This window comes from Mixophyes fleayi, chromosome 6 (genome assembly GCF_038048845.1).
Source record: "Mixophyes fleayi isolate aMixFle1 chromosome 6, aMixFle1.hap1, whole genome shotgun sequence".
Taxonomy (NCBI): domain Eukaryota; kingdom Metazoa; phylum Chordata; class Amphibia; order Anura; family Limnodynastidae; genus Mixophyes; species Mixophyes fleayi.
The window spans coordinates 226681715-226708254 of NC_134407.1; the positions used below are offsets into that span (position 1 = coordinate 226681715).

Here is a 26540-nt window from a genome sequence, read left to right on the forward strand (position 1 = left end):
GCCCCAGTGCACACAGCAAGGACTACAAAGACATGGTTTGATGAGTTCAATGTGGAAGAACTTGACTGGCCGCACAAAGCCCTGACCTCAACCCCATCGTACACCTTTGGGATGAACTGGAATGGAGATTGTGAGCCAGACCTTGTCATCCAACATCAGGGCCTGACCTCATAAATGCTCTATAAAGTGAATGGACACAAATTCCCACAGAAACACTCAAACATCTTGTGGAAAGTCTTCCAAGAAGAGTGGAAGTGTTATCATATTAAAAGTATATGTATTTGCATAAAATGTCTTAGTCCCCTGTTGGTGTTATGGTCAAGCATCCAAATACTTTTCTCCATTATATATATAATATGTGAAACACTTTTCTATCTTTTATTGAAGTATTTTTTAATTACATGTTGCAAAAAGTGAACATGGTACACAAACAATGAAGTCAGTACAGGAATATGGTAATATTCAAACATTCAACATTTTATAATATACAAATAAACATCTCACATGAGCAATATTAATGTGGAACACCATGAACGTCATTAATCATAACAAACTGCTTACAAGCAGCACCAGCACATAAACTCCCACGGTGCTCTATGGATTGCAGCCTGGATTGTGAATGTAAACTGTTGTGAACATAGTTTTTGGGTTTTATATGCAGCCAATGGGAAAAAAAATCCATGTTTCACAATAAATGTTTTATGCAGCTTTAAATGAAATACAGACTCATATTCCAAAACCTAATTTTACCCTTATAGAGCTATAACATTTCTGTTTACACCGGTTTATCACCCTCTTTCTCCTTCAGTAAGTTCTATAGTGGTCAACAAGATTTCAGATGATAACACATTTGATGTTTTATTTACAGCAACACCTGGAGATTAGATATAGGAGCATCGGGAGCGACATTGATCATTTAAGCTTTAATTTATTCATTAACCCTTTAGATGGTACTTGAAGGCACATTATATCACATAGAGGTAAATGTAAAATAGGGGTGATAGACCCTGTGCTAGAGGGTGTAACGGAAGACAGTCTATGGGTATACGACGCACTATTACTATTTTAGAACTGTAATTTTAAGTTTTACTCTTGATGGATTTTTGGGTAAATATTTCACATATATAATGTACTTGTGAGAGTCCCCACTTCTAACAATTATAGTAGTGTTTATTACTTAATCTTTGCTTAATATGTGCAGAAGAATAGAAAAAAACATGCTCATTTATCTATGACATAATAAGACTGGATGTGAAGTGCCCTTAAAGTGAAATGCAAATGGGAATCTGAATGTGTCCTGAAAATAAAATATATTTACACCAAGTGGCTCATTTAGAAGGGTCTTATTATTTTTTTTTAACTTAAAGATACAAATTTTCTTACTGCATAATCACAGCAAAAAATGTGCACGCATACACACATACTAAAATTTTGGTCTATCTGATGACTTTTTACACCTGGGGGGGGAGAAGGATTAAGTGTATGCAATGCACAGTAAGTTGATGTTCACATAATTGTGACTCAAATAGGCGTGGATTAATACACTGATTTTAGGAGCTGTATGCCTTGCGGATGATGGAGGGCTGGTGCAAAGACACGTGATAGTAATATTGATAACTACTGTGTAGCTGCTTCTGATTGGCTGATTATGGATTGACACATACACTTACGTAGAACATGCTTTCCATTGGTATACATACACACTATTATACCTGGTGTGATTACTAGTTCATCCCATCACAAGATGCATGCGACTTACATACAGATGGAAGTATGCTTTTTCATGCATGCACCTTTCTTATGTACACATGTGCATATGCGTCCACCTAAAAATTAACTCCTTAGTGTATGAACAGGAATGAAGTCTAAACTGATGTATAGCAAAGATGATCAACTTATGATTTACATCAAGAAGTATTTTCAGTATAGCTGCAATTTTTGTTTCATGTATGTTCATGGAAATTGTTTTTCTCCTGTGTGAATTCTCAAATGCTTAACAAGAGCTGATTTATGTGTGAAACATTTCCCACAATCAGAACATGGAAATGGTTTCTCACCTGTGTGAGTTCTCACATGTCTAACAAAAGTTGATTGATCATTAAAACATTTCCCACAATCAGAACATGAAAATGGTTTCTCGCCTGTATGAAATCTCTGATGTATTACAAGACCCGATTTATGTGTAAAACATTTTCCACATTCAGAACATGCAAATGGTTTAGCACCTGTGTGAATTCTCTGATGTGTAACAAAGGCTGACTGACCATTAAAACATTTCCCACATTCAGAACATGAAAATGGTTTTTCACCTGTGTGAACTCTTTTATGTGGAATAAGTGCTGATTGTTGTGTAAAACATTTTCCACAATCAGAACATGAAAATGGTTTCTCACCTGTGTGAAGTCTTTCATGTGGAATAAGCGCTGATTGCTGTGCAAAACATTTTCCGCACTCAGAACATGAAAATGGTTTCTCACCTGTGTGGAGCCTCTTATGCAGAATAAGAGCGCATTGTCGTGTAAAACATTTCCCACACTCAGAACATGAAAATGGTTTCTCACCTGTGTGAATTATCTGATGTCTAACACAGGTTGATTGATTATTAAAACATTTCCCACACTTGGAGCATGAAAATGGTTTCTCACCCGTATGAATTCTCTGATGTGTAACAAGAGCCAATTTGTCTCGAAAATATTTTCCACACTCAGAACATGAAAATGGTTTTGCACCAGGGTGAAGCCTCTGATGTCTAACAAAGGCTGATTTATCATTAAAACATTTCCCGCACTCAGAACATGAAAATGGTTTCTCGCCTGTATGAATTCTCTGATGTCTATCAAGAGATGATTTCTGTGTAAAACATTTCCCACAATCAGAACATGAAAATGGTTTCTCACCTGTGTGAATTCTCTGATGTGTAACAAAGGCTGATTTATCATTAAAACATTTCCCGCACTCAGAACATGAAAATGGTTTCTCACCTGTGTGAATTCTCTGATGTCTAACAAAAGTTGATTTATCATTAAAATATTTCCCACACTCAGAACATGAAAATGTATTTTCACCTGTCTTTTTTGACTGATGGGTAATAACCTTTTTGTTCTTTGTAAAACATTTGGCATTTATAGCATGGGGAAATATCTTATCTACTCTAAGAGCTGTAGTATATGAACCAATATATGAGCTATCAAGAGAACATTCCCCATGATGAGCATGATGAGATGATATATCTGCAGAGTGAAGTACGTGATGTATAACTGGGGTAATAGGGTTTTCTCCTGAAGAATCTGGGGTAATGTCGTAATTTTGTATTTTACAATTTGGAGATAAAATAAGAAGTTCCTCTGAGATACTTCTGCTGCTGCGTCCATCTGCCGAGAATAAAACAAATATATGGAAAGATGAATGTTTCCTTGTAAGAAGTTTAATTTTCCTATAAAGACTATACTGAAAGATGTCTAAATTACAAATTGGTAGATTCAAGTTACAATTAAGGTACAATCTATAAACCAGATTAACCCCTAAATGGCGCCAATGCAATTATAATCATAAAACAATGAGCATATACATAGGATATAGGATTAAAAAACAGCTTGGTAAGGTCATATTACCCCTATCTGCTAAATTGGCTATTTAGATACTTTCTAACACTACCAACTTCGGATTCCGTGAAATTATATATGAGCCGCTACTACTGATTCAGTCAATGTTCTGAGGTGGGAGAATTTCAGATTGACACACAGTATTTCAATACATTTTGATTGTTCAATACCAACCAGACCCGGAACTTCACCAAGAGCTGCACACGAGGTCGGTCTCACACTTAGTTGTGAGCCGCGGACATCGTCGGCTCCACGGATTCAAGCAACCCGTTTGCATACAGATAAGTCTGTCTCTGTTATTTTATGGGACAATACGGATATTCCTGTAGCTGTATACACCAGCCATTGAGAACTGAATTACCATTAGCAGGATAGGAGTATATCTCCATAGATAGCCGCAAGAGATCGTAGCTGTGTGGAATTGTTCCGTTTTTCCTCTATTCTTAATACAGCCAGAGACAGCAAATATATGTAACATCGATGCTGGCGTGGGAGCTGTGCAACATAGATCATTATAGTGTATTATATTAATATACACGAAGATTGCTCACATGTACATATTGATGAATAAAAGTATATTTTATTATTCGTGACCCAGACCATATTTTTCAATTGTGACAGCTGGGTCTGTAGCGCTACTTTCCTTGTTTTGTACAATTTATAAGTGATTGTCTGTGCTATATTTCTATCAGTGCTCACATATTTATTGTATATATTTGCAAAGCTTATGCTGGAGTTCACCTTGTAACATTAAAAGAGTGTGTGGCTAAAGTAGAACTGAGATGTGCTTTAATATACTAGGGCACTGTCTATGCATGAAGTGAAAGCATGGAGCGTGTAATGAGTACACAGAGGTGTTAACACTGTTATAACAGCATGTGATACATAAACAGATACAACAGTATATTGCAAACTGATAAAAAGTCAATCTTTATCACTTATTGATTAAACTTATTATACACAAACATTTCATTTGGTGAAATTTTCAATAAAACCAGATGGAAGTTAGTGTAAATAGAAGGAGAATGTGAAACTAAAACGTTGTATTCTTACTTCATTGGGAATAACTAAGTTCATATAGTGGTTATAACTAATGTCTCTAATTGTCCATATGCGAACATCTTTCATCCATCTCAGTCAGCTGTATATAGAGATACAGGATTACCTACTAGACAGGTTAATATCTTGGGACTGTTGTTATTGCTGGGTACAGATCCATGGTGTGTGGTTGTCTTGATATTAATGTAACACAATGTTAAATGACTATTACTAGTAACCATTCACACTCTCTATATCAGCATCAGATACATTCTTTCTATTCACTGCTGGTTAGTTTCACTATAGAGAAAGGTGCTGTCACTTCTATTCACAAATGTTCCCTGAGCTTGTGAATTGCCAGCATAGAATTATACTCGTACTGTTGAAGTAATTACCACTTCGCTATGCTCAGTACACTTATTCCAATCTATTAAGAAGCTGAAAAGATAACAGGCTGAATTAATATCTGACGACACATAACAGCAGCTGAGTCCCTACACTGCACGTATTAAGAACATAAGCAGCATCTCCTGTGGGAGTTTCATATGAGACAAAATGGATTAGCACTCTTGTGATTTGAATCCTGTTCTTCTGTGTAGTTCGCCCACATCTAAGTATATAAATTGCTTGTATATTCTCTATACCCCATCCTTAGGTCTAGATTTGATTCCAGGGTCTATGCTGCTCGTATTAAAAATAAATTGTTGAAAAGAACGAAGGTATCGGATACTCTTAATTAAATTATTCCACATCACTCTTATATGTTCCAAACTTGACGTTATTATATTACAGTAATAAACAGGCAGCTCAATGGGAGATGTCAACACCAGTAAGCAATTTAAAAAAATGATTGACTACCAATAGTTTTGAGTTTAGGACATTCCCAAAAGATATGGAACAATGTGATTCTCCACATCTCCGGCAGTGTGGCAAGGCGAAGGCAAACACTTTGTGCAGTTCCATAGGAATACGCTTGTACCCAGCTTCTTCCACCTTACTACTGATGGGGGCATTGTGTGCTAATAAGAACATCTCAGACCATAAATAGTCTCAACAAAAACATGTTTCCACTTCCAAACACAACCCAGCAAGACATGAACTGCAGAAATCCCAAAATATACCATAAATAAGGGACTGATCCCAAAAATAGAAACTCAAAATGTCTGGGGATAGAACATTATTATATTGTTTAGGAGAGAATAGAATATACTTCATTTGATCATATACCCCCAAAAAATAGGTAAAACTGCACATGGAAGAGCTCAATGCCTAAATTAAAGCTCAGCCTTCATTTAATGGATTTCTCTACATGGGTAGAAAGCAATATTGCAGCAAGGCCTCTCGAAAAAGCAAGGTAGGCTAGACTAAGTGCTTCAGAAAGGAGAACACTTGTTTCTCTAAAGGGAACAAATCCCAACTGGTCCAAGTGAATAATGGGTCAGTGTTCTCCAGGGCATCTATTCCGGGGTGCTCCACCCGGCTCTTGGAGGCCAACAGAGCCCTATTATAATAGAATAAACCATTGTTTCTCCTATTAGAACAGGCTCTATGTGAGCACTACAGCCAGCAGTGTGTGCTACACCACTGACCACCAGTCTAAGTAGATGTGGGCAATAACCTCCAACAGTTTTCAATATTATACAAATTATTACAACTGACCCCATCCTTGAAACTGCTGAAAAAATTGTTGTTGGACTAGTATATTGTGTACAGGACTATTACTTCATACCATGTCTTACTAACATACTATTATCTATTTACATTTGTGGATTGTGGTAATACATCACATTACTACATGCAATCAGGGGCGACCAACCAGTAAAAAGCAATACTGAGAAAAAGAAGAGAAAAGGAACTGCCATAAATCGGTGCACTGTAGTCCTGTTTGATGACCCATTTTCATGAAATTATATATTCCCCTATTTGTGAATAAAAATGAACCTTCATTAAATTGTATTAAAATTATATAATGTTATTAAAAACAGTGAAATATACAAAAGTGATTGTGGATAAAAAAGTGTTTCCCTATTAGCCTTCTATACAAGTGATACTTCACTTGGAGCTGGACATTCTATAAATAAATGTATATAAAAACTACAATAATATCTTGTTATAATAAACACTCTTTGTTTCTAATTGTTCAACAATCCAATTGATACAAAGTAATAAACCCCACCAAAAATTCTAAATTGGGAGTGTAAAAAATTTGTGCAGTTTCTATAACAAGTGGATTCACCACATATGTCCAAAGTGCTCATGTAGTTTATAACTAAGGAGGGATAACATACAGCTGTAGCGACTACACGCGTTTCGCTGTACTCTGCTTCTACCAGGCAAATGCCACGACCAGCCGTCTGTGTAATGTATAGAGGCGGCGGGTCCGCCCATTGCCGCCTTAAAACTGACAATCTCACTCTGACCATTGTAAATGACAAGTTTACCAATCGCCGCCCCTTTCTCCACTCGCAGTTTATACCTGTAAGAAGTGTCGGACATACTGTGTATCTAAATTATGGTATGTCTAGATTTTAATTTAAATGTTGCATTTATACTAATGGCTCTTTTTAAGTCAGTGTAACTAGTGTCGGGATTTTAGTGTTCAGGAAAGTGACTATCACCGGGTGACACTAACCCTGCAGGACAGGAGATAAAATGACAGTGCGTGCGGCAGTTTCCGTCACTGTAACAACCATTTCTACAAGGGACAAATAGCTCTTCATCTCCTCATGGTATGATGCAACAAGCTGACTCCTCCTCCATCTCACAGGCACATGATCTCCATAGAATATGATTTTATATATCTTCTAACCTGAAACAAGCTGTGGGATTAGTCAATCTCAGTCTTTGTATTGGCCATCTGGTTGTACAGGAGGTTAAAGATGCTCAATAGGAAGAGACCAAGCCTTCCCGATCTATAGCTTTACGAAGCCCTGATACTCTAATATTGTTTTAATGGTATCAGTTTCCAGGTCATCAAAATGCAGCAGTGTGAATGTAAATTATTTCTACCTCTACTGCTTTATGAAAAGATGGAATATCAACATATTAACCCCCTTAACCCCACAGTGCAAAAATTTTACTTTGTGAGTGTTGACACCCTCTTTATGAAATGCTCCATCTTACTATGAAGGTAGCAAGTAAAAATAAGTTCAGGGGGTATATTTATCACACTGAGGGTTTGAAAAAGTGGAGATGTTGCCTATAGCAACCAATCAGATTCTACATGTTTATTACTGACCTGTACTGATATCTGTAGGGATTTCCTCCTTCTTACACTTCTGATCACCCCTCACATACGTCTCTTCTTCTTCCTCTATATCTTCTATCTTAATATCAGTCAGGTCTTCATCCTAAATAACCAGCAAAACAATAAAATAACAATGTACTGATGTCCGATTTTATTAACTGAGATTAAACAGTAGAATATAATTATATAAAACATAACTACATATTATATAGTGAAAAGTCACTTTGGTATTTGGTGAGACCCTAAATCCCATCTACCTGATACTCCTGTGGGATACTGTGATTTTCCTCTGTACAATCCTGTGAATAAAGAGGACGAGGACATCTCTCTGGGGTATTTCTGTTACTGAATCCATCTGTAGGAGACACACAGTGACTGAATACATTGTTTATATGTGATTATCAGATGATGTGTATCTACGTGGCCTCATAACTGCTCTCTGCTGTAAATAAAGTGTCCTCTTACCCAGTGATGTGAGGGGTTGGTGATTCTCCATCATGATGTCCTTGTACAGACCCTTGTGTCCTTCTAAATACTCCCACTCCTCCATGGAGAAATAGACAGTGACATCCTGACACCTTATAGGTACCTGACACACACAATGATACAGTCATCACCCAGACACATCCCCTGGTGTTACTGTATAATGTCCCATTCCCAGCAGTCACCTCTCCTGTCAGCAGCTGAGTGATCTTGTTGGTCAGTTCCAGGATCTTCTGGTCATTGTTCCTCTCATGTATTAGATAGTGAGGAGGAGGCACCGTGATGGGACTGTCGGTGAATATTCCTGACACACAGGGATGGTTACTGGGTGTCTCACTCTCCCCGGAAGTCTTCTTCACTACTGTGTAATCCTGTGTATGGAGAGAGAAATCAATAATAGGGTAAATGAATAATCCACCTATTTGTTCTTGTTATTATAAGTGTGCAAATAACGCAGCCGTCCAATGTATAACTACCGATCCTATATGTAACTGTTTCCTATATACAGGAGAGTGCAGTGTATTCAGCACTTACCTCTCCTGCTATCTTCAGTTGGCCCATGTTCTGTATCCCAGTCTACGGCCGCCCACACAGATGAATCACCTGCTTTACCCGCATAATCGGCAAGATGACGTGGGAGTGGGAGCTGGCCGGACACTGAAGGTGGCAGGTGAGGGAAGCGTTATATACCCTCTACTAGAGAGTGAATATAGGAAACAGGTACAGGTAGGACAGGGATGGGATTTGTAATTGAATCCCTTCTAAAACAACATACTGTGAGTAATGTAATATACATCAACTTCTGTGATGATTGCGGGACTGATATTAATATCTGAGAACGTCTACTTAACTTATATTAGTGTAAACCTTATTCAGAAAATCAGTGTGAACATTTTACAGACACCATCATGTAAAAGAAAATGCCCTGTGTATTACCTACAAGGCAATATCATTGTATTTAGTGTAAAGTAGTACAAAATGTGCCAGATGCTTTGGAAGTTGTAATGTGGGGGGTTTGCATGTTCCTAGTGCTGCATGGAATAGAGCTCGATAATCAGGGATTCCCCGTCACGTGGAGCAGAATTAAGTGACAGACTGCCCCGGGAGTGAAGAGCTCTCGGTACTACCCGTCTTCAGCCTGCTTATAACATTTTCCTCACACCCACACAAGCTCTATACTAGAATTGGATTATTTACTCTTGTCCCACAGACACTTGATTCATGATACCACAATAGGCCAGACTACATGTTCTGTCCGTCCACCTATCACATTCCCACTCATGTCATAAACCATATGCCTGGAGAATAAATGATTTTCTCATTCAGGAACCCCAATACAAAAAGCCATCTATGATGCTGTCACACTAGGCAGAAATCTGGAGTAGACAAGGAAGGACAATCAGTGGGTGGTAACAGAGGAATCATCCAACTCTGATCCTGTAAGGGTCTTGCCATGGCTTTTCAAACTGCCCACTTTACAGCACTCAAAGATTAACCCTAAATTGGCATGCTGGAGTAAACACACATCTTCTCATTATTCTCCCCTCTTACACCACTTTCCTAAAAGCGTGTTTAGGCTTTGGGCCTAACTGCAAGTACTCCGCATTAGCCAGCTGTAGGTGCCTTGGTATTTCTCCAGTTTGGAGATATCCAGGGCAATTGGGACCTGCCTAACACTGAGCTCTGGCTACCTGCAGCTGATACACTTTCCAAGCAAAGAAGAAACACATAAGGCACCAGGAAGATGGCTCACATCACTCAAATAATTTGCACTGGTTCCACCCACCCTATACACATACTGTCCAGTAGTTATAAACTATTAACTGAGAACCTTATGTGAACATTTCCAAAATTCATTAAAGACTGGGAGCTGACTAGGTGACTTAGGGAAAATAACTGGCCTTATATATTCCATAACACTCAGGCCTGCTCAAGTTGTGTAACTATCATTGAGACCCAGTACAAGATTCTATCCAGGTGGTATCGGTGGCCCAGCCTTATAGCTAAAATGTTCCAAACACCTGCGGAGGTACAATGGATCAGATGGGATACCTCTCCAAATCTGGTGGGAATGTCCCAAAAATCCACATCTCTGGAAATACGTGATGCCACCTTCAAAGAGATCATGACGAGTGAGATACCTGACTGTCCAAGATTTTGGCTCCTAAATCTAGCTAACATGAGAAGTATAAGAAGTCCCTACTGAAACACCTAACCAGTGGGGCAAAGGCTGTGATACCGTTGCAATGGAGATCTCCATCATCTCCCACTTTGACAGAGTGGTTTACAAGACTGGATTTGTATATCAGTATAGATGTGCAATTTGGTCCAGAAGGTTAGAGTTCAAAGAGTCTGAGAGGTTCAATACATTATATAGCAGGATCTAATTGATAACAGTCGTTATCGTCTCTCCATGTACCAAATCACTTCTTGGGACGTCTCTGAGACCAGAATTGCAAGATGTGGAGCCTATCTCCCAGAATCGCTCACCTCTTCAGTCATATCCCTGTTATATTACTAGAGACATGAGTGACGTCACAGACTCCCTCACCTCTCCAGTCATATCCCTGTTATATTACTACAGATAACAGTGATGTCACAGACTCTCTCACCTCTCCAGTTATATCCCTGTTATATTACTACAGATAAGAGTGATGTCACAGACTCCCTCACCTCCCCAGTCATATCCCTGTTATATTACTAGAGATAAGAGCAATGTCACAGACTCCCTCACCTCTCCAGTTATATCCCTGTTATATTACTACAGATAAGATCGATGTCACAGACTCCCTCACAATCTCATACACCTAAGAAGTACATAAGAGAATAGGAAGGAGACGTGAAGATAGATGACTAATAGTGTGGGAAGATTCGAGGATAGATGATAGTGGGAGGAGAAACGAGGACAGATGATTGTGGGAGGAGACGCGAGGATAGAGAATAGAAGGGGGGGGAGACGTTAGGATAGAGAATAGTGGGGGAGACGTTAGGATAGATAATAGTGGGGGAGACGTTAGGATAGATAATAGTGGGGGAGACGTTAGGATAGATAATAGTGGGGGAGACGTTAGGATAGATAATAGTGGGGGAGACGTTAGGATAGATAATAGTGGGGGAGACGTTAGGATAGATAATAGTGGGGGAGACGTGTCGAAGTCAAATTGGATAAAGTCATTTCAATTAAAATCGAGCAAACTTGGTTGTCTTTGTCTGAAAAGATGCGTACGGTACGCTACGACGTACAAGGGCACGCTACAGCGTAAAAGGGCGTACGCAGCTGCAACACGTGACAGCATCAGTATTTGGTCTTTTACCATACATTCGCACAAACACGCATACTTGTAAAATAGTACACATTAATGGTAGTTGCAACACATAGTCAGTTATGTCAAAATATAGTAGTATTTATGTGTTATAATATAAGTTATATGCACATTAGTGAAATATATGGAACAGGTTGAAGGAATCATATCATGTGTGGTATCATAATAAACCTCTTAACATTTGCTACTGTTTGTGTTCACTCTGCGAAGGAATCGCAGAGTGCATACACAAGTTATGAATGATAGGGAATTATGAACTACTTAAGACTAAGGAATCTTGGCGGGAAGAGCAGAGCATATCCCCTGGAGAGATGACCCCCTCCTTTGGATTCTTTAGGATGAACTAGCCAATGATTGACAACCCCTTGGACCTTCCTGAAACCTGTACCAATAGAAGCAAGCTATACCATCTCCATTGTATTACTGTATTTCTGTGTGCATATAAGCAGCAGCTTCACATCTAGTGAGCAGACATCTTGTTCCCAGACTTCAGGATTGAATGACTGCACACTGGATCCAGAGCGCCTGCGATAAGTAACGGCTGTACTTATTATCACTTCACTTGAATATATTATACTACTTTTTGCGAATAAATCTTTGTGCATTGGAAACACAAATCGAGGTTCGACAATCGTTATTTGTTAGAGACAATACGCACTCAACAGACGTTAGGATAGATAGTGGGGGAGACGTAAGGATAGATAGTGGGGGAGACGTTAGGATAGATAGTGGGGGAGACGTGAGGATACATACGGGAGGAGACGTGAGGATACATAATTGGGAAGACGTGAGGATAGATAATGGGGGAGACGTGAGGATAGATAATGGGGGAGACGTGAGGATAGATAATGGGGGAGACGTGAGGATAGATAATGGGGGAGACGTGAGGATAGATAATGGGGGAGACGTGAGGATAGATAAGGGGGAGACGTGAGGATAGATAAGGGGGGAGACGTGAGGATAGATAATGAGGAGACGTGAGGATAGATAATGGGGGAGACGTGAGGATAGATAATGGGGGAGACGTGAGGATAGATAATGGGGGAGACGTGAGGATAGATAATGGGGGAGACGTGAGGATAGATAATGGGGGAGACGTGAGGATAGATAATGGGGGAGACGTGAGGATAGATAATGAGGAGACGTGAGGATAGATAATGGGGGAGACGTGAGGATAGATAATGGGGGAGACGTGAGGATAGATAATGGGGGAGACGTGAGGATAGATAATGGGGGAGACGTGAGGATAGATAATGGGGGAGACGTGAGGATAGATAATGGGGGAGACGTGAGGATAGATAATGGGGGAGACGTGAGGATAGATAATGGGGGAGACGTGAGGATAGATAATGGGGGAGACGTGAGGATAGATAATGGGGAGACGTGAGGATAGATAAGGGGGAGACGTGAGGATAGATAATGGGGGAGACGTGAGGATAGATAATGGGGGAGACGTGAGGATAGATAATGGGGGAGACGTGAGGATAGATAATGGGGGAGACGTGAGGATACATACGGGAGGAGACGTGAGGATAGATAGTGGGGGAGACGTGAGGATAGATAGTGGGGGAGACGTAAGGATAGATAGTGGGGGAGACGTTAGGATAGATAGTGGGGGAGACGTGAGGATACATACGGGAGGAGACGTGAGGATAGATAATGGGGGAGACGTGAGGATAGATAATGGGGGAGACGTGAGGATAGATAATGGGGGAGACGTGAGGATAGATAATGGGGGAGACGTGAGGATAGATAATGGGGGAGACGTGAGGATAGATAATGGGGGAGACGTGAGGATAGATAATGGGGGAGACGTGAGGATAGATAATGGGGGAGACGTGAGGATAGATAATGGGGGAGACGTGAGGATAGATAATGGGGGAGACGTGAGGATAGATAATGGGGGAGACGTGAGGATAGATAATGGGGGAGACGTGAGGATAGATAATGGGGGAGACGTGAGGATAGATAATGGGGGAGACGTGAGGATAGATAATGGGGGAGACGTGAGGATAGATAATGGGGGAGACGTGAGGATAGATAATGGGGGAGACGTGAGGATAGATAATGGGGGAGACGTGAGGATAGATAATGGGGGAGACGTGAGGATAGATAAGGGGGAGACGTGAGGATAGATAATGGGGGAGACGTGAGGATAGATAATGGGGAGACGTGAGGATAGATAATGGGGAGACGTGAGGATAGATAATGGGGAGACGTGAGGATAGATAATGGGGGAGACGTGAGGATAGATAATGGGGGAGACGTGAGGATAGATAATGGGGGAGACGTGAGGATAGATAATGGGGGAGACGTGAGGATAGATAATGGGGGAGACGTGAGGATAGATAATGGGAGAGACGTGAGGATAGATAATGGGGGAGACGTGAGGATAGATAATGGGGGAGACGTGAGGATAGATAATGGGGGAGACGTGAGGATAGATAATGGGGGAGACGTGAGGATAGATAATGGGGGAGACGTGAGGATAGATAATGGGGGAGACGTGAGGATAGATAATGGGGGAGACGTGAGGATAGATAACACACAGACCACACACAGCTGACATAACAACTGATATCCTTACTGTATGTTATCTATGTGATACATTTATCAGTATAACTCTTTATATCTAAGTACTTACTACATGTTAGCCACTGTCACATCACCCGGAAGATGTACAACACAACACTTTCGGCCTGTGCGTTCCAGCTAACTTCCGGGTTGTGCGGTCCACACGATTTCCGGTCGGAGCGGTCCACGTGACTTCTCCTCTTGCGTTCCAAAGACAGGAAGTGTTGTTCGCAATTACAGTGACTGGTGTCCTGAGCGTCTCAGGAAGCTGAACAGAGACTGTGTTGTGTCTGACAGCCGGTAAGGATATTATTATACAAGTGTGGTATATACTAGTGTCCTGTTATTATAGTACAGGTGGAGCAGGCTCTGGTGTCCTGTTATTATAGTACAGGTGGAGCAGGCTCTGGTGTCCTGTTATTATAGTACAGGTGGAGCAGTCTCTGGTGTTTTGTTATTATAGTACAGGTGGAGCAGACTCTGGTGCCCTGTTATTATAGTACAGGTGGAGCAGTCTGTGGTGTCTTGTTATTATAGTACAGGTGGAGCAGGCTCTGGTGTCCTGTTATTATAGTACAGGTGGAGCAGTCTCTGGTGTCCTGTTATTATAGTACAGGTGGAGCAGACTCTGGTGTCCTGTTATTATAGTACAGGTGGAGCAGACTCTGGTGCCCTGTTATTATAGTACAGGTGGAGCAGTCTGTGGTGTCTTGTTATTATAGTACAGGTGGAGCAGGCTCTGGTGTCCTGTTATTATAGTACAGGTGGAGCAGTCTCTGGTGTCCTGTTATTATAGTACAGGTGGAGCAGACTCTGGTGTCCTGTTATTATAGTACAGGTGGAGCAGTCTCTGGTGTCCTGTTATTATAGTACAGGTGGAGCAGACTCTGGTGTCCTGTTATTATAGTACAGGTGGAGCAGGCTCTGGTGTCCTGTTATTATAGTACAGGTGGAGCAGTCTCTGGTGTCCTGTTATTATAGTACAGGTGGAGCAGACTGGTGTCCTGTTATTATAGTACAGGTGGAGCAGTCTCTGGTGTCCTGTTATTATAGTACAGGTGGAGCAGGCTCTGGTGTCCTGTTATTATAGTACAGGTGGAGCAGTCTCTGGTGTCCTGTTATTATAGTACAGGTGGAGCAGTCTCTGGTGTCCTGTTATTATAGTACAGGTGGAGCAGTCTCTGGTGTCCTGTTATTATAGTACAGGTGGAGCAGGCTCTGGTGTCCTGTTATTATAGTACAGGTGGAGCAGTCTCTGGTGTCCTGTTATTATAGTACAGGTGGAGCAGACTGGTGTCCTGTTATTATAGTACAGGTGGAGCAGTCTCTGGTGTCCTGTTATTATAGTACAGGTGGAGCAGTCTCTGGTGTCCTGTTATTATAGTACAGGTGGAGCAGTCTGTGGTGTCTTGTTATTATAGTACAGGTGGAGCAGACTGGTGTCCTGCTATTATAGTACAGGTGGAGCAGTCTCTGGTGTCCTGTTATTATAGTACAGGTGGAGCAGACTCTGGTGTCCTGTTATTATAGTACAGGTGGAGCAGGCTCTGGTGTCCTGTTATTATAGTACAGGTGGAGCAGTCTCTGGTGTTTTGTTATTATAGTACAGGTGGAGCAGTCTGTGGTGTCTTGTTATTATAGTACAGGTGGAGCAGACTGGTGTCCTGTTATTATAGTACAGGTGGAGCAGTCTCTGGTGTCCTGTTATTATAGTACAGGTGGAGCAGACTCTGGTGTCCTGTTATTATAGTACAGGTGGAGCAGGCTCTGGTGTCCTGTTATTATAGTACAGGTGGAGCAGTCTCTGGTGTCCTGTTATTATAGTACAGGTGGAGCAGACTGGTGTCCTGTTATTATAGTACAGGTGGAGCAGTCTCTGGTGTCCTGTTATTATAGTACAGGTGGAGCAGGCTCTGGTGTCCTGTTATTATAGTACAGGTGGAGCAGTCTCTGGTGTCCTGTTATTATAGTACAGGTGGAGCAGTCTCTGGTGTCCTGTTATTATAGTACAGGTGGAGCAGTCTCTGGTGTCCTGTTATTATAGTACAGGTGGAGCAGGCTCTGGTGTCCTGTTATTATAGTACAGGTGGAGCAGTCTCTGGTGTCCTGTTATTATAGTACAGGTGGAGCAGACTGGTGTCCTGTTATTATAGTACAGGTGGAGCAGTCTCTGGTGTCCTGTTATTATAGTACAGGTGGAGCAGTCTCTGGTGTCCTGTTATTATAGTACAGGTGGAGCAGTATCTGGTGTCCTGTTATTATAGTACAGGTGGAGCAGGCTCTGGTGTCCTGTTATAGTACAGGTGGAGCAGGCTCTGGTGTCCTGTTATTATAGTACAGGTGGAGCAGGCTCTGGTGTCCTGTTATTATAGTACAGGTGGAGCAGGCTCTGGTGTCCTGTTATTATAGTACAGGTGGAGCAGTCTCTGGTGTCCTGTTATTATAGTACAGGTGGAGCAGTCTTTGGTGTCCTGTTATTATAGTACAGGTGGAGCAGTCTCTGGTGTCCTGTTATTATAATACAGGTGGAGCAGGCTCTGGTGTCCTGTTATTATAGTACAGGTGGAGCAGTCTCTGGTGTCCTGTTATTATAGTACAGGTGGAGCAGTCTCTGGTGTCCTGTTTTTATAGTACAGGTGGAGCAGTCTCTGGTGTCCTGTTATTATAGTACAAGTGGAGCAGACTCTGGTGTCCTGTTATTATAGTACAGGTGGAGCAGTCTCTGGTGCCCTGTTATTATAGTACAGGTGGAGCAGACTCTGGTGTCCTGTTATTATAGTACAGGTGGAGCAGGCTCTGGTGTCCTGTTATTATAGTACAGGTGGAGCAGGCTCTGGTGTCCTGTTATTATAGTACAGGAGGAGCAGACACTGGTGTCCTGTTATTATAGTACAGGTGGAGCAGACTCTGGTGTCCTGTTATTATAGTACAGGTGGAGCAGACTCTGGTGTCCTGTTATTATAGTACAGGTGGAGCAGGCTCTGGTGTCCTGTTATTATAGTACAGGTGGAGCAGTCTCTGGTGTTTTGTTATTATAGTACAGGTGGAGCAGTCTGTGGTGTCTTGTTATTATAGTACAGGTGGAGCAGACTGGTGTCCTGTTATTATAGTACAGGTGGAGCAGTCTGGTGTCCTGTTATTATAGTACAGGTGGAGCAGACTCTGGTGTCCTGTTATTATAGTACAGGTGGAGCAGGCTCTGGTGTCCTGTTATTATAGTACAGGTGGAGCAGTCTCTGGTGTCCTGTTATTATAGTACAGGTGGAGCAGACTGGTGTCCTGTTATTATAGTACAGGTGGAGCAGTCTCCGGTGTCCTGTTATTATAGTACAGGTGGAGCAGGCTCTGGTGTCCTGTTATTATAGTACAGGTGGAGCAGTCTCTGGTGTCCTGTTATTATAGTACAGGTGGAGCAGTCTCTGGTGTCCTGTTATTATAGTACAGGTGGAGCAGTCTCTGGTGTCCTGTTTTTATAGTACAGGTGGAGCAGTCTCTGGTGTCCTGTTATTATAGTACAAGTGGAGCAGACTCTGGTGTCCTGTTATTATAGTACAGGTGGAGCAGGCTCTGGTGTCCTGTTATTATAGTACAGGTGGAGCAGGCTCTGGTGTCCTGTTATTATAGTACAGGTGGAGCAGACTGGTGTCCTGTTATTATAGTACAGGTGGAGCAGTCTCTGGTGTCCTGTTATTATAGTACAGGTGGAGCAGTCTCTGGTGTCCTGTTATTATAGTACAGGTGGAGCAGTATCTGGTGTCCTGTTATTATAGTACAGGTGGAGCAGGCTCTGGTGTCCTGTTATTATAGTACAGGTGGAGCAGGCTCTGGTGTCCTGTTATTATAGTACAGGTGGAGCAGGCTCTGGTGTCCTGTTATTATAGTACAGGTGGAGCAGGCTCTGGTGTCCTGTTATTATAGTACAGGTGGAGCAGTCTCTGGTGTCCTGTTATTATAGTACAGGTGGAGCAGTCTTTGGTGTCCTGTTATTATAGTACAGGTGGAGCAGTCTCTGGTGTCCTGTTATTATAATACAGGTGGAGCAGGCTCTGGTGTCCTGTTATTATAGTACAGGTGGAGCAGTCTCTGGTGTCCTGTTATTATAGTACAGGTGGAGCAGTCTCTGGTGTCCTGTTTTTATAGTACAGGTGGAGCAGTCTCTGGTGTCCTGTTATTATAGTACAAGTGGAGCAGACTCTGGTGTCCTGTTATTATAGTACAGGTGGAGCAGTCTCTGGTGCCCTGTTATTATAGTACAGGTGGAGCAGACTCTGGTGTCCTGTTATTATAGTACAGGTGGAGCAGGCTCTGGTGTCCTGTTATTATAGTACAGGTGGAGCAGGCTCTGGTGTCCTGTTATTATAGTACAGGTGGAGCAGACTCTGGTGTCCTGTTATTATAGTACAGGTGGAGCAGACTCTGGTGTCCTGTTATTATAGTACAGGTGGAGCAGACTCTGGTGTCCTGTTATTATAGTACAGGTGGAGCAGGCTCTGGTGTCCTGTTATTATAGTACAGGTGGAGCAGGCTCTGGTGTCCTGTTATTATAGTACAGGTGGAGCAGTCTGTGGTGTCTTGTTATTATAGTACAGGTGGAGCAGACTGGTGTCCTGTTATTATAGTACAGGTGGAGCAGTCTCTGGTGTCCTGTTATTATAGTACAGGTGGAGCAGACTCTGGTGTCCTGTTATTATAGTACAGGTGGAGCAGGCTCTGGTGTCCTGTTATTATAGTACAGGTGGAGCAGTCTCTGGTGTCCTGTTATTATAGTACAGGTGGAGCAGACTGGTGTCCTGTTATTATAGTACAGGTGGAGCAGTCTCTGGTGTCCTGTTATTATAGTACAGGTGGAGCAGGCTCTGGTGTCCTGTTATTATAGTACAGGTGGAGCAGTCTCTGGTGTCCTGTTATTATAGTACAGGTGGAGCAGTCTCTGGTGTCCTGTTATTATAGTACAGGTGGAGCAGTCTCTGGTGTCCTGTTATTATAGTACAGGTGGAGCAGGCTCTGGTGTCCTGTTATTATAGTACAGGTGGAGCAGTCTCTGGTGTCCTGTTATTATAGTACAGGTGGAGCAGACTGGTGTCCTGTTATTATAGTACAGGTGGAGCAGTCTCTGGTGTCCTGTTATTATAGTACAGGTGGAGCAGTCTCTGGTGTCCTGTTATTATAGTACAGGTGGAGCAGTATCTGGTGTCCTGTTATTATAGTACAGGTGGAGCAGGCTCTGGTGTCCTGTTATTATAGTACAGGTGGAGCAGGCTCTGGTGTCCTGTTATTATAGTACAGGTGGAGCAGGCTCTGGTGTCCTGTTATTATAGTACAGGTGGAGCAGGCTCTGGTGTCCTGTTATTATAGTACAGGTGGAGCAGTCTCTGGTGTCCTGTTATTATAGTACAGGTGGAGCAGTCTTTGGTGTCCTGTTATTATAGTACAGGTGGAGCAGTCTCTGGTGTCCTGTTATTATAATACAGGTGGAGCAGGCTCTGGTGTCCTGTTATTATAGTACAGGTGGAGCAGTCTCTGGTGTCCTGTTATTATAGTACAGGTGGAGCAGTCTCTGGTGTCCTGTTTTTATAGTACAGGTGGAGCAGTCTCTGGTGTCCTGTTATTATAGTACAAGTGGAGCAGACTCTGGTGTCCTGTTATTATAGTACAGGTGGAGCAGTCTCTGGTGCCCTGTTATTATAGTACAGGTGGAGCAGACTCTGGTGTCCTGTTATTATAGTACAGGTGGAGCAGGCTCTGGTGTCCTGTTATTATAGTACAGGTGGAGCAGGCTCTGGTGTCCTGTTATTATAGTACAGGTGGAGCAGGCTCTGGTGTCCTGTTATTATAGTACAGGTGGAGCAGGCTCTGGTGTCCTGTTATTATAGTACAGGTGGAGCAGACACTGGTGTCCTGTTATTATAGTACAGGTGGAGCAGACTCTGGTGTCCTGTTATTATAGTACAGGTGGAGCAGGCTCTGGTGTCCTGTTATTATAGTACAGGTGGAGCAGGCTCTGGTGTCCTGTTATTATAGTACAGGTGGAGCAGACACTGGTGTCCTGTTATTATAGTACAGGTGGAGCAGACTCTGGTGTCCTGTTATTATAGTACAGATGGAGCAGTCTCTGGTGTCCTGTTATTATAGTACAAGTGGAGCAGGCTCTGGTGTCCTGTTATTATAGTACAGGTGGAGCAGGCTCTGGTGTCCTGTTATTATAGTACAGGTGGAGCAGACACTGGTGTCCTGTTATTATAGTACAGGTGGAGCAGTCTCTGGTGTCCTGTTATTATAGTACAAGTGGAGCAGTCTCTGGTGTCCTGTTATTATAATATAGCTGGAGCAGGATATGGGTAAGGAGAGAAAGATTACCAGTGGAGAACTCCAAGGTTCTATACTTGGACCAGTACTTTTTAATATTTTTATTGGAGACATTGCAAATGGTGTTGAAGGGAAAGTATGTCTTTTTGCAGATGACACAAAGATATGCAACAGGGTAGACACACCAGGAGGGGTAAAACAAATGTCTGATCATTTAGGTAGACTAGAGAAATGGTCAAGAGAGTGACAACTACAGTTTAATGCAAAAAATGCAAAATCATACACTTGGGTCGTAAAAACCCAAAGGCTAAATATATTATTAATGGCATAATAATGGAAACTACTGAGGAGAATAAACATACAACTGTTCCATCTCCGTAGTTTGTACACTCATCTCCAAATGTCCCACATAGCTGAGGAGGGGGCAGTGGTGGTGTTCCATGATGCTGCCAAGGGCTTTGATGGAATGGGACTACCTATGATTTGACTTGGGCAAGGATTTTATTAGCTGGGTTATACTCTGTCCTTGCGGAAGGCATATGTGCTAATGGTTACACTACGTCCCCGTTTGGTCTGGGTATGGACACTAAACAGGGGTGCCCATTGCAGATTTTTGGGTCTAAAAATGAATATAGATAAATCCAGTATATTCCCACTAAATGGTATAATTCCACTATTACATCACCACAACATTCCCTTCAATCTAAGAGTATACGATCTTGCAGCACCATTATCTCATCTAATTGAATGGCTGGGACACACACAGAGAACTATTCTGCAGGGCTTGGGGAGCAGACACATCTCCTCTGAACCTGTTACTAGTACTCTGTGTTTTATTATTATTATTTCCGCAGTGCCGTACAGAATACAAACAGTACAGAACAATAAACAAATAATTCCAAGACTTCAGAAACTGTTGTTTGAGCAGGTAGGTATAGAGACAGGAGGGAAAAGGGCCCTGCTCCTAAGAGCTTACATCCTAAAGGAGGGTAAACAGGTATCGGGCACAAAGGGGAGTCAGTGGAGGGGATATAGACAGGAGGAGTGAATAAAGGGCCCGAAAAGAGAGTGGAGATGAGAGTGCGCATGGAGAGAGGGTTAGGTGGGTGGCTGTGGACTTTGAGGAACAGGTGAATATTAAGTGTCCATTTTAAGGAGCACAAGTTAGGGGACTAGTACTCTGTGGTGGTCAGAAAGGTACGAGGGTCGTACCTATTACTGGTAGAACTGTTGAAATATGGAGTGTAGCTCATAACTTACTGGAGGGGCCAGGGCTACCTGGATTGGGCAGACTAAGAGAACATAACATCTTCAACGGCTTCTTGTGTTCACTCTCGGTCACCTCTATCAGTAAGTTAATTAAAAAGTTTTGATCAATTAAAACAGCAGGTTGGGCGTCCTACTACTGCTTTTACCATTCTCTCCAATTACATCATGCCATTCTCAGTTCAGTGACGCTCTACCTCAGATTAGGGTTTCCCTGTCAAAACATGATTGTCTACTGTGGGTACACATAATACAATATACATAATGCACTCCACTCTTAAACTCCATATAGCTTCTGATAGATTAGTGAATCTCACTTGGGACCCCGTTCTGCCCAGGGACTGGGAGCAACAATCATCTCCCTCCATTCACCTAACCCAAACCTCCACCCCCCACCCCCCCCTCGACTCCCGTCCAAGGGTGTGTTCATACACGTGATCCCTGATGGCAATAAAATTACCTGGCTGCCTCAAATGGAGGTCCGGGCCCCCAGGCATGCTCAGGCACCTGTAATCTGTACCCGTTCCCCTGCCAAGGTATAGAGTATGTTCTAGTGATATGGAAACAATTTGCATTGTGCATATCCCTATGCAAGTATACGAAAAATTGTGGTGTGCCGATCTATACCGAATCCTGTCTGTTTAAAAATCTAACCATAAGTTAATCATTTATTGCGGATTAGTTCTGCACTGCATGTATTTGTTAAACACTAAATATAATGTAGGTACCTTGTCAGCTTGGGGTTTATGTATGGGGTGTTTTTATTTTGTGTTCTGAAAAGTCGTGATTTTAAAAAAAGTATAAGAGGAAAAAGACTGATTGGAATATTGTATTTGTATATAATATTTTTATTATTTATTTTTTTATAAAAACACGCAGATACACAATATATAAATTATGATGGAATTAGCTTTTGAGGTCAGTGCAAAATAAGGCTCTTCACCCAACAAACTCAGAGGTTAGAAGTGAGTTACCTCACTTCTTGGCCCCTCTCTAATCAATGGGCAGCTAGGCCACCTACGACTTTAATGGCTGAGCTCTTGTATAGTTGGGGGTTTCCTCCTCAGTTAGTCACTCTGGTCTCTCCCTGTCTGTAGCACAGGTTTCTCCTCATCTCCTGTCTTGCTCAAACCACTCTCTGTGACCATCAACTGACTGTCTGCAGCTTCCCGCGCCTGCCACAGATCCTCACTCGTCTGTCTCATGTGCTCTTCACCAAGTCGTCTCGTTGGATCTCCTACCTCATACAGGACACACAACTGTGTGTGAATAGACCATGACCCCCATTCAGAGGCAAATGCAGGATTTCACGAGCGGTCACGCTGCCAGCGTGTATGGAAGGGGCGTTGCTATCATTTATAACACTGCTCGGCTGTTCTCCAATTCTTTCCATCGCCTGGTAGCCAACTGTCCTGATTGTGGTGGGGCAGTCCCAAGTCTGTGTGACTGTCCCACTAAGTCAGGTCTTGTTCCTGTACTTTACTGCTTATTAAGTGCGTGCTGCTTGCATCTAACACTAGGACACACAGCTGGAACTTATCGAGCGGGACATAACTCCCAACTGTCCTTGCAGTCTAGACAAAGTCCGGACTGAGCGGGACAGTCACACAAAATTGGGACTATTCCACCAGAATCACGACAGTCAGCAGACTGCTGATCTCTCCTACCTGGTACTGAGGCTTCCACTACCTGCTGCTGCCCGTGTTCTAAGCTCTGTTGCTGGATCCTGGAAAAGTGGGGTCCTGTTTGAGAAAAAAGGGGTCGGTACATAAAATATGCAAAGTCTAGCAGTGCGTGAACCATTTAAGCCTCCCTCCCCCAACCACCCCCAATGTTAACTCAATAGCAATTAGGCCTCCTATTTGAAACAAGTGCTGTCATTAAATGAATAGCATTTACATATAATAAACAGAACTGTTTCCTCCCTACCAGCTCTGACATTTAATTAATAGCATTCAGAATTAAAAAATAGACCTACTCTCCTGTCAACGTCCCCTGACATTAAATGAATGGTACTTGTATTTAATAAATACACCCATATCGGTGTGACCTGTGTATAGTGATCGGTGTGTATCAGGTGTGTGTGATATCGGTGTGACCTGTGTATAGTGATCAGGGTGTATCTGGTGTGTGATATCAGTGTGACCTGTGTATAGTGATCAGGGTGTGTCAGTGTGACCTGTGTATAGTGATCAGTGTGACCTGTGTATAGTGATCATTGTGTGTCAGGTGTGTGATATCACTGTGACCTGTGTATAGTGATCAGGGTGTATCAGGTGTGTGATATCAGTGTGACCTGTGTATAGTGATCAGGGTGTATCAGGTGTGTGATATCAGCGTGACCTGTGTATAGTGATCAGTGTGTGTCAGGTGTGTGATATCAGTGTGACCTGTGTATAGTGATCAGTGTGTATCTGGTGTGTGATATCAGTGTGACCTGTGTATAGTGATCGTGTGACCTGTGTATAGTGATCAGTGTGTATCTGGTGTGTGATATCAGTGTGACCTGTGTATAGTGATCAGTGTGTATCTGGTGTGTGATATCAGTGTGACCTGTGTATAGTGATCAGTGTCAGTGTGACCTGTGTATAGTGATCAGTGTGTATCAGGTGTGTGATATCACTGTGACCTGTGTATAGTGATCAGTGTGTATCAGGTGTGTGATATCACTGTGACCTGTGTATAGTGATCAGTGTGTATCAGTTGTGTGATATCAGTGTGACCTGTGTATAGTGATCAGTGTGTATCAGGTGTGTGATATCAGTGTGACCTGTGTATAGTGATCAGTGTGTATCAGGTGTGTGATATCAGTGTGACCTGTGTATAGTGATCAGTGTGACCTGTGTATAGTGATCAGTGTGTATCAGTTGTGTGATATCAGTGTGACCTGTGTATAGTGATCAGTGTGTATCAGTTGTGTGATATCAGTGTGACCTGTGTATAGTGATCAGTGTGTATCAGGTGTGTGATATCAGTGTGACCTGTGTATAGTGATCAGTGTGTATCTGGTGTGTGATATCAGTGTGACCTGTGTATAGTGATCAGTGTGTATCAGGTGTGTGATATCAGTGTGACCTGTGTATAGTGATCAGTGTGTATCAGGTGTGTGATATCACTGTGACCTGTGTATAGTGATCAGTGTGTATCAGGTGTGTGATATCACTGTGACCTGTGTATAGTGATCAGTGTGACCTGTGTATAGTGATCAGTGTGTATCAGTTGTGTGATATCAGTGTGACCTGTGTATAGTGATCAGTGTGTATCAGGTGTGTGATATCACTGTGACCTGTGTATAGTGATCACTGTGACCTGTGTATAGTGATCAGTGTGTATCTGGTGTGTGATATCCGTGTGATCTGTGTATAGTGATCAGTGTGTACCAGGTGTGTGATATCAGTGTGACCTGTGTATAGTGATCAGTGTGTATCAGGTGTGTGATATCAGTGTGACCTGTGTATAGTGATCAGTGTGTATCAGGTGTGTGATATCAGTGTGACCTGTGTATAGTGATCAGTGTGTATCAGTTGTGTGATATCAGTGTGACCTGTGTATAGTGATCAGTGTGTATCAGGTGTGTGATATCAGTGTGACCTGTGTATAGTGATCAGTGTGTATCAGGTGTGTGATATCAGTGTGACCTGTGTATAGTGATCAGTGTGTATCAGGTGTGTGATATCAGTGTGACCTGTGTATAGTGATCAGTGTGTATCAGGTGTGTGATATCAGTGTGACCTGTGTATAGTGATCAGGGTGTATCTGGTGTGTGATATCACTGTGACCTGTGTATAGTGATCAGGGTGTATCTGGTGTGTGATATCACTGTGACCTGTGTATAGTGATCAGTGTGTATCTGGTGTGTGATATCACTGTGACCTGTGTATAGTGATCAGGGTGTATCTGGTGTGTGATATCAGTGTGACCTGTGTATAGTGATCAGTGTGTATCTGGTGTGTGATATCAGTGTGACCTGTGTATAGTGATCAGTGTCAGTGTGACCTGTGTATAGTGATCAGTGTGTATCAGGTGTGTGATATCACTGTGACCTGTGTATAGTGATCAGTGTGTATCAGTTGTGTGATATCAGTGTGACCTGTGTATAGTGATCAGTGTGTATCAGGTGTGTGATATCACTGTGACCTGTGTATAGTGATCACTGTGACCTGTGTATAGTGATCAGTGTGTATCTGGTGTGTGATATCACTGTGACCTGTGTATAGTGATCAGTGTGTATCAGGTGTGTGATATCCGTGTGATCTGTGTATAGTGATCAGTGTGTATCAGGTGTGTGATATCAGTGTGACCTGTGTATAGTGATCAGTGTGTATCAGGTGTGTGATATCAGTGTGACCTGTGTATAGTGATCAGTGTGTATCTGGTGTGTGATATCACTGTGACCTGTGTATAGTGATCAGTGTCAGTGTGACCTGTGTATAGTGATCAGGGTGTATCAGGTGTGTGATATCAGTGTGACCTTGTGTATAGTGATCAGGGTGTATCAGGTGTGTGTCAGTGTGACCTGTGTATAATGATCAGTGTGTATCTGGTGTGTGATATCAGTGTGACCTGTGTATAGTGATCAGTGTGTATCTGGTGTGTGACCTCAGTGTGACCTGTGTATAGTGATCAGTGTGACCTGTGTATAGTGATCAGTGTGTATCTGGTGTGTGATATCAGTGTGACCTGTGTATAGTGATCAGTGTA

At 42.3% G+C, this 26540-nt stretch overlaps 3 protein-coding genes across 20 annotated transcripts in view; 1 reads left to right on the top strand and 2 right to left on the bottom strand.

The window, feature by feature from the left end:
• Positions 1–8648, bottom strand: part of LOC142160107 (uncharacterized) — a 208708-nt gene extending 200060 nt beyond the window's left edge. The window contains exon 1 of the mRNA XM_075215068.1: positions 8353–8648. Within this exon, the coding sequence (XP_075071169.1) occupies positions 8353–8437 (85 nt within the window). The 5' untranslated portion in view covers positions 8438–8648. The remainder of the gene's footprint in view (positions 1–8352) is intronic.
• The window catches only part of LOC142160072 (uncharacterized), a 1559230-nt gene that overhangs the window by 1510323 nt on the left and 22367 nt on the right, over positions 1–26540 (top strand). The gene's annotated exons all lie outside the window — the stretch shown is intronic.
• LOC142160658 (uncharacterized) lies at positions 1150–8140 on the bottom strand. Its single transcript, XM_075215519.1, has 3 exons — positions 8111–8140; positions 7879–7990; positions 1150–3371 (listed from the first exon to the last, which is right to left on the bottom strand). Exons 1-3 carry the CDS (start codon positions 8138–8140, stop codon positions 1954–1956), a joined length of 1560 nt encoding a protein of 519 aa, XP_075071620.1. The 3' UTR covers positions 1150–1953.

Coding starts and splice junctions, on each gene's coding strand:
- LOC142160658 (XM_075215519.1), bottom strand. CDS start 8,140: ATGGGATTTAGGGTCTCACCAAATACCAAA. Junction 7,991..8,110: donor GGGTCTCACCAAATACCAAA/GTGACTTTTCAC, acceptor CTGGTTATTTAG/GATGAAGACCTGACTGATAT. Junction 3,372..7,878: donor CCCTACAGATATCAGTACAG/GTCAGTAATAAA, acceptor TATTCTCGGCAG/ATGGACGCAGCAGCAGAAGT.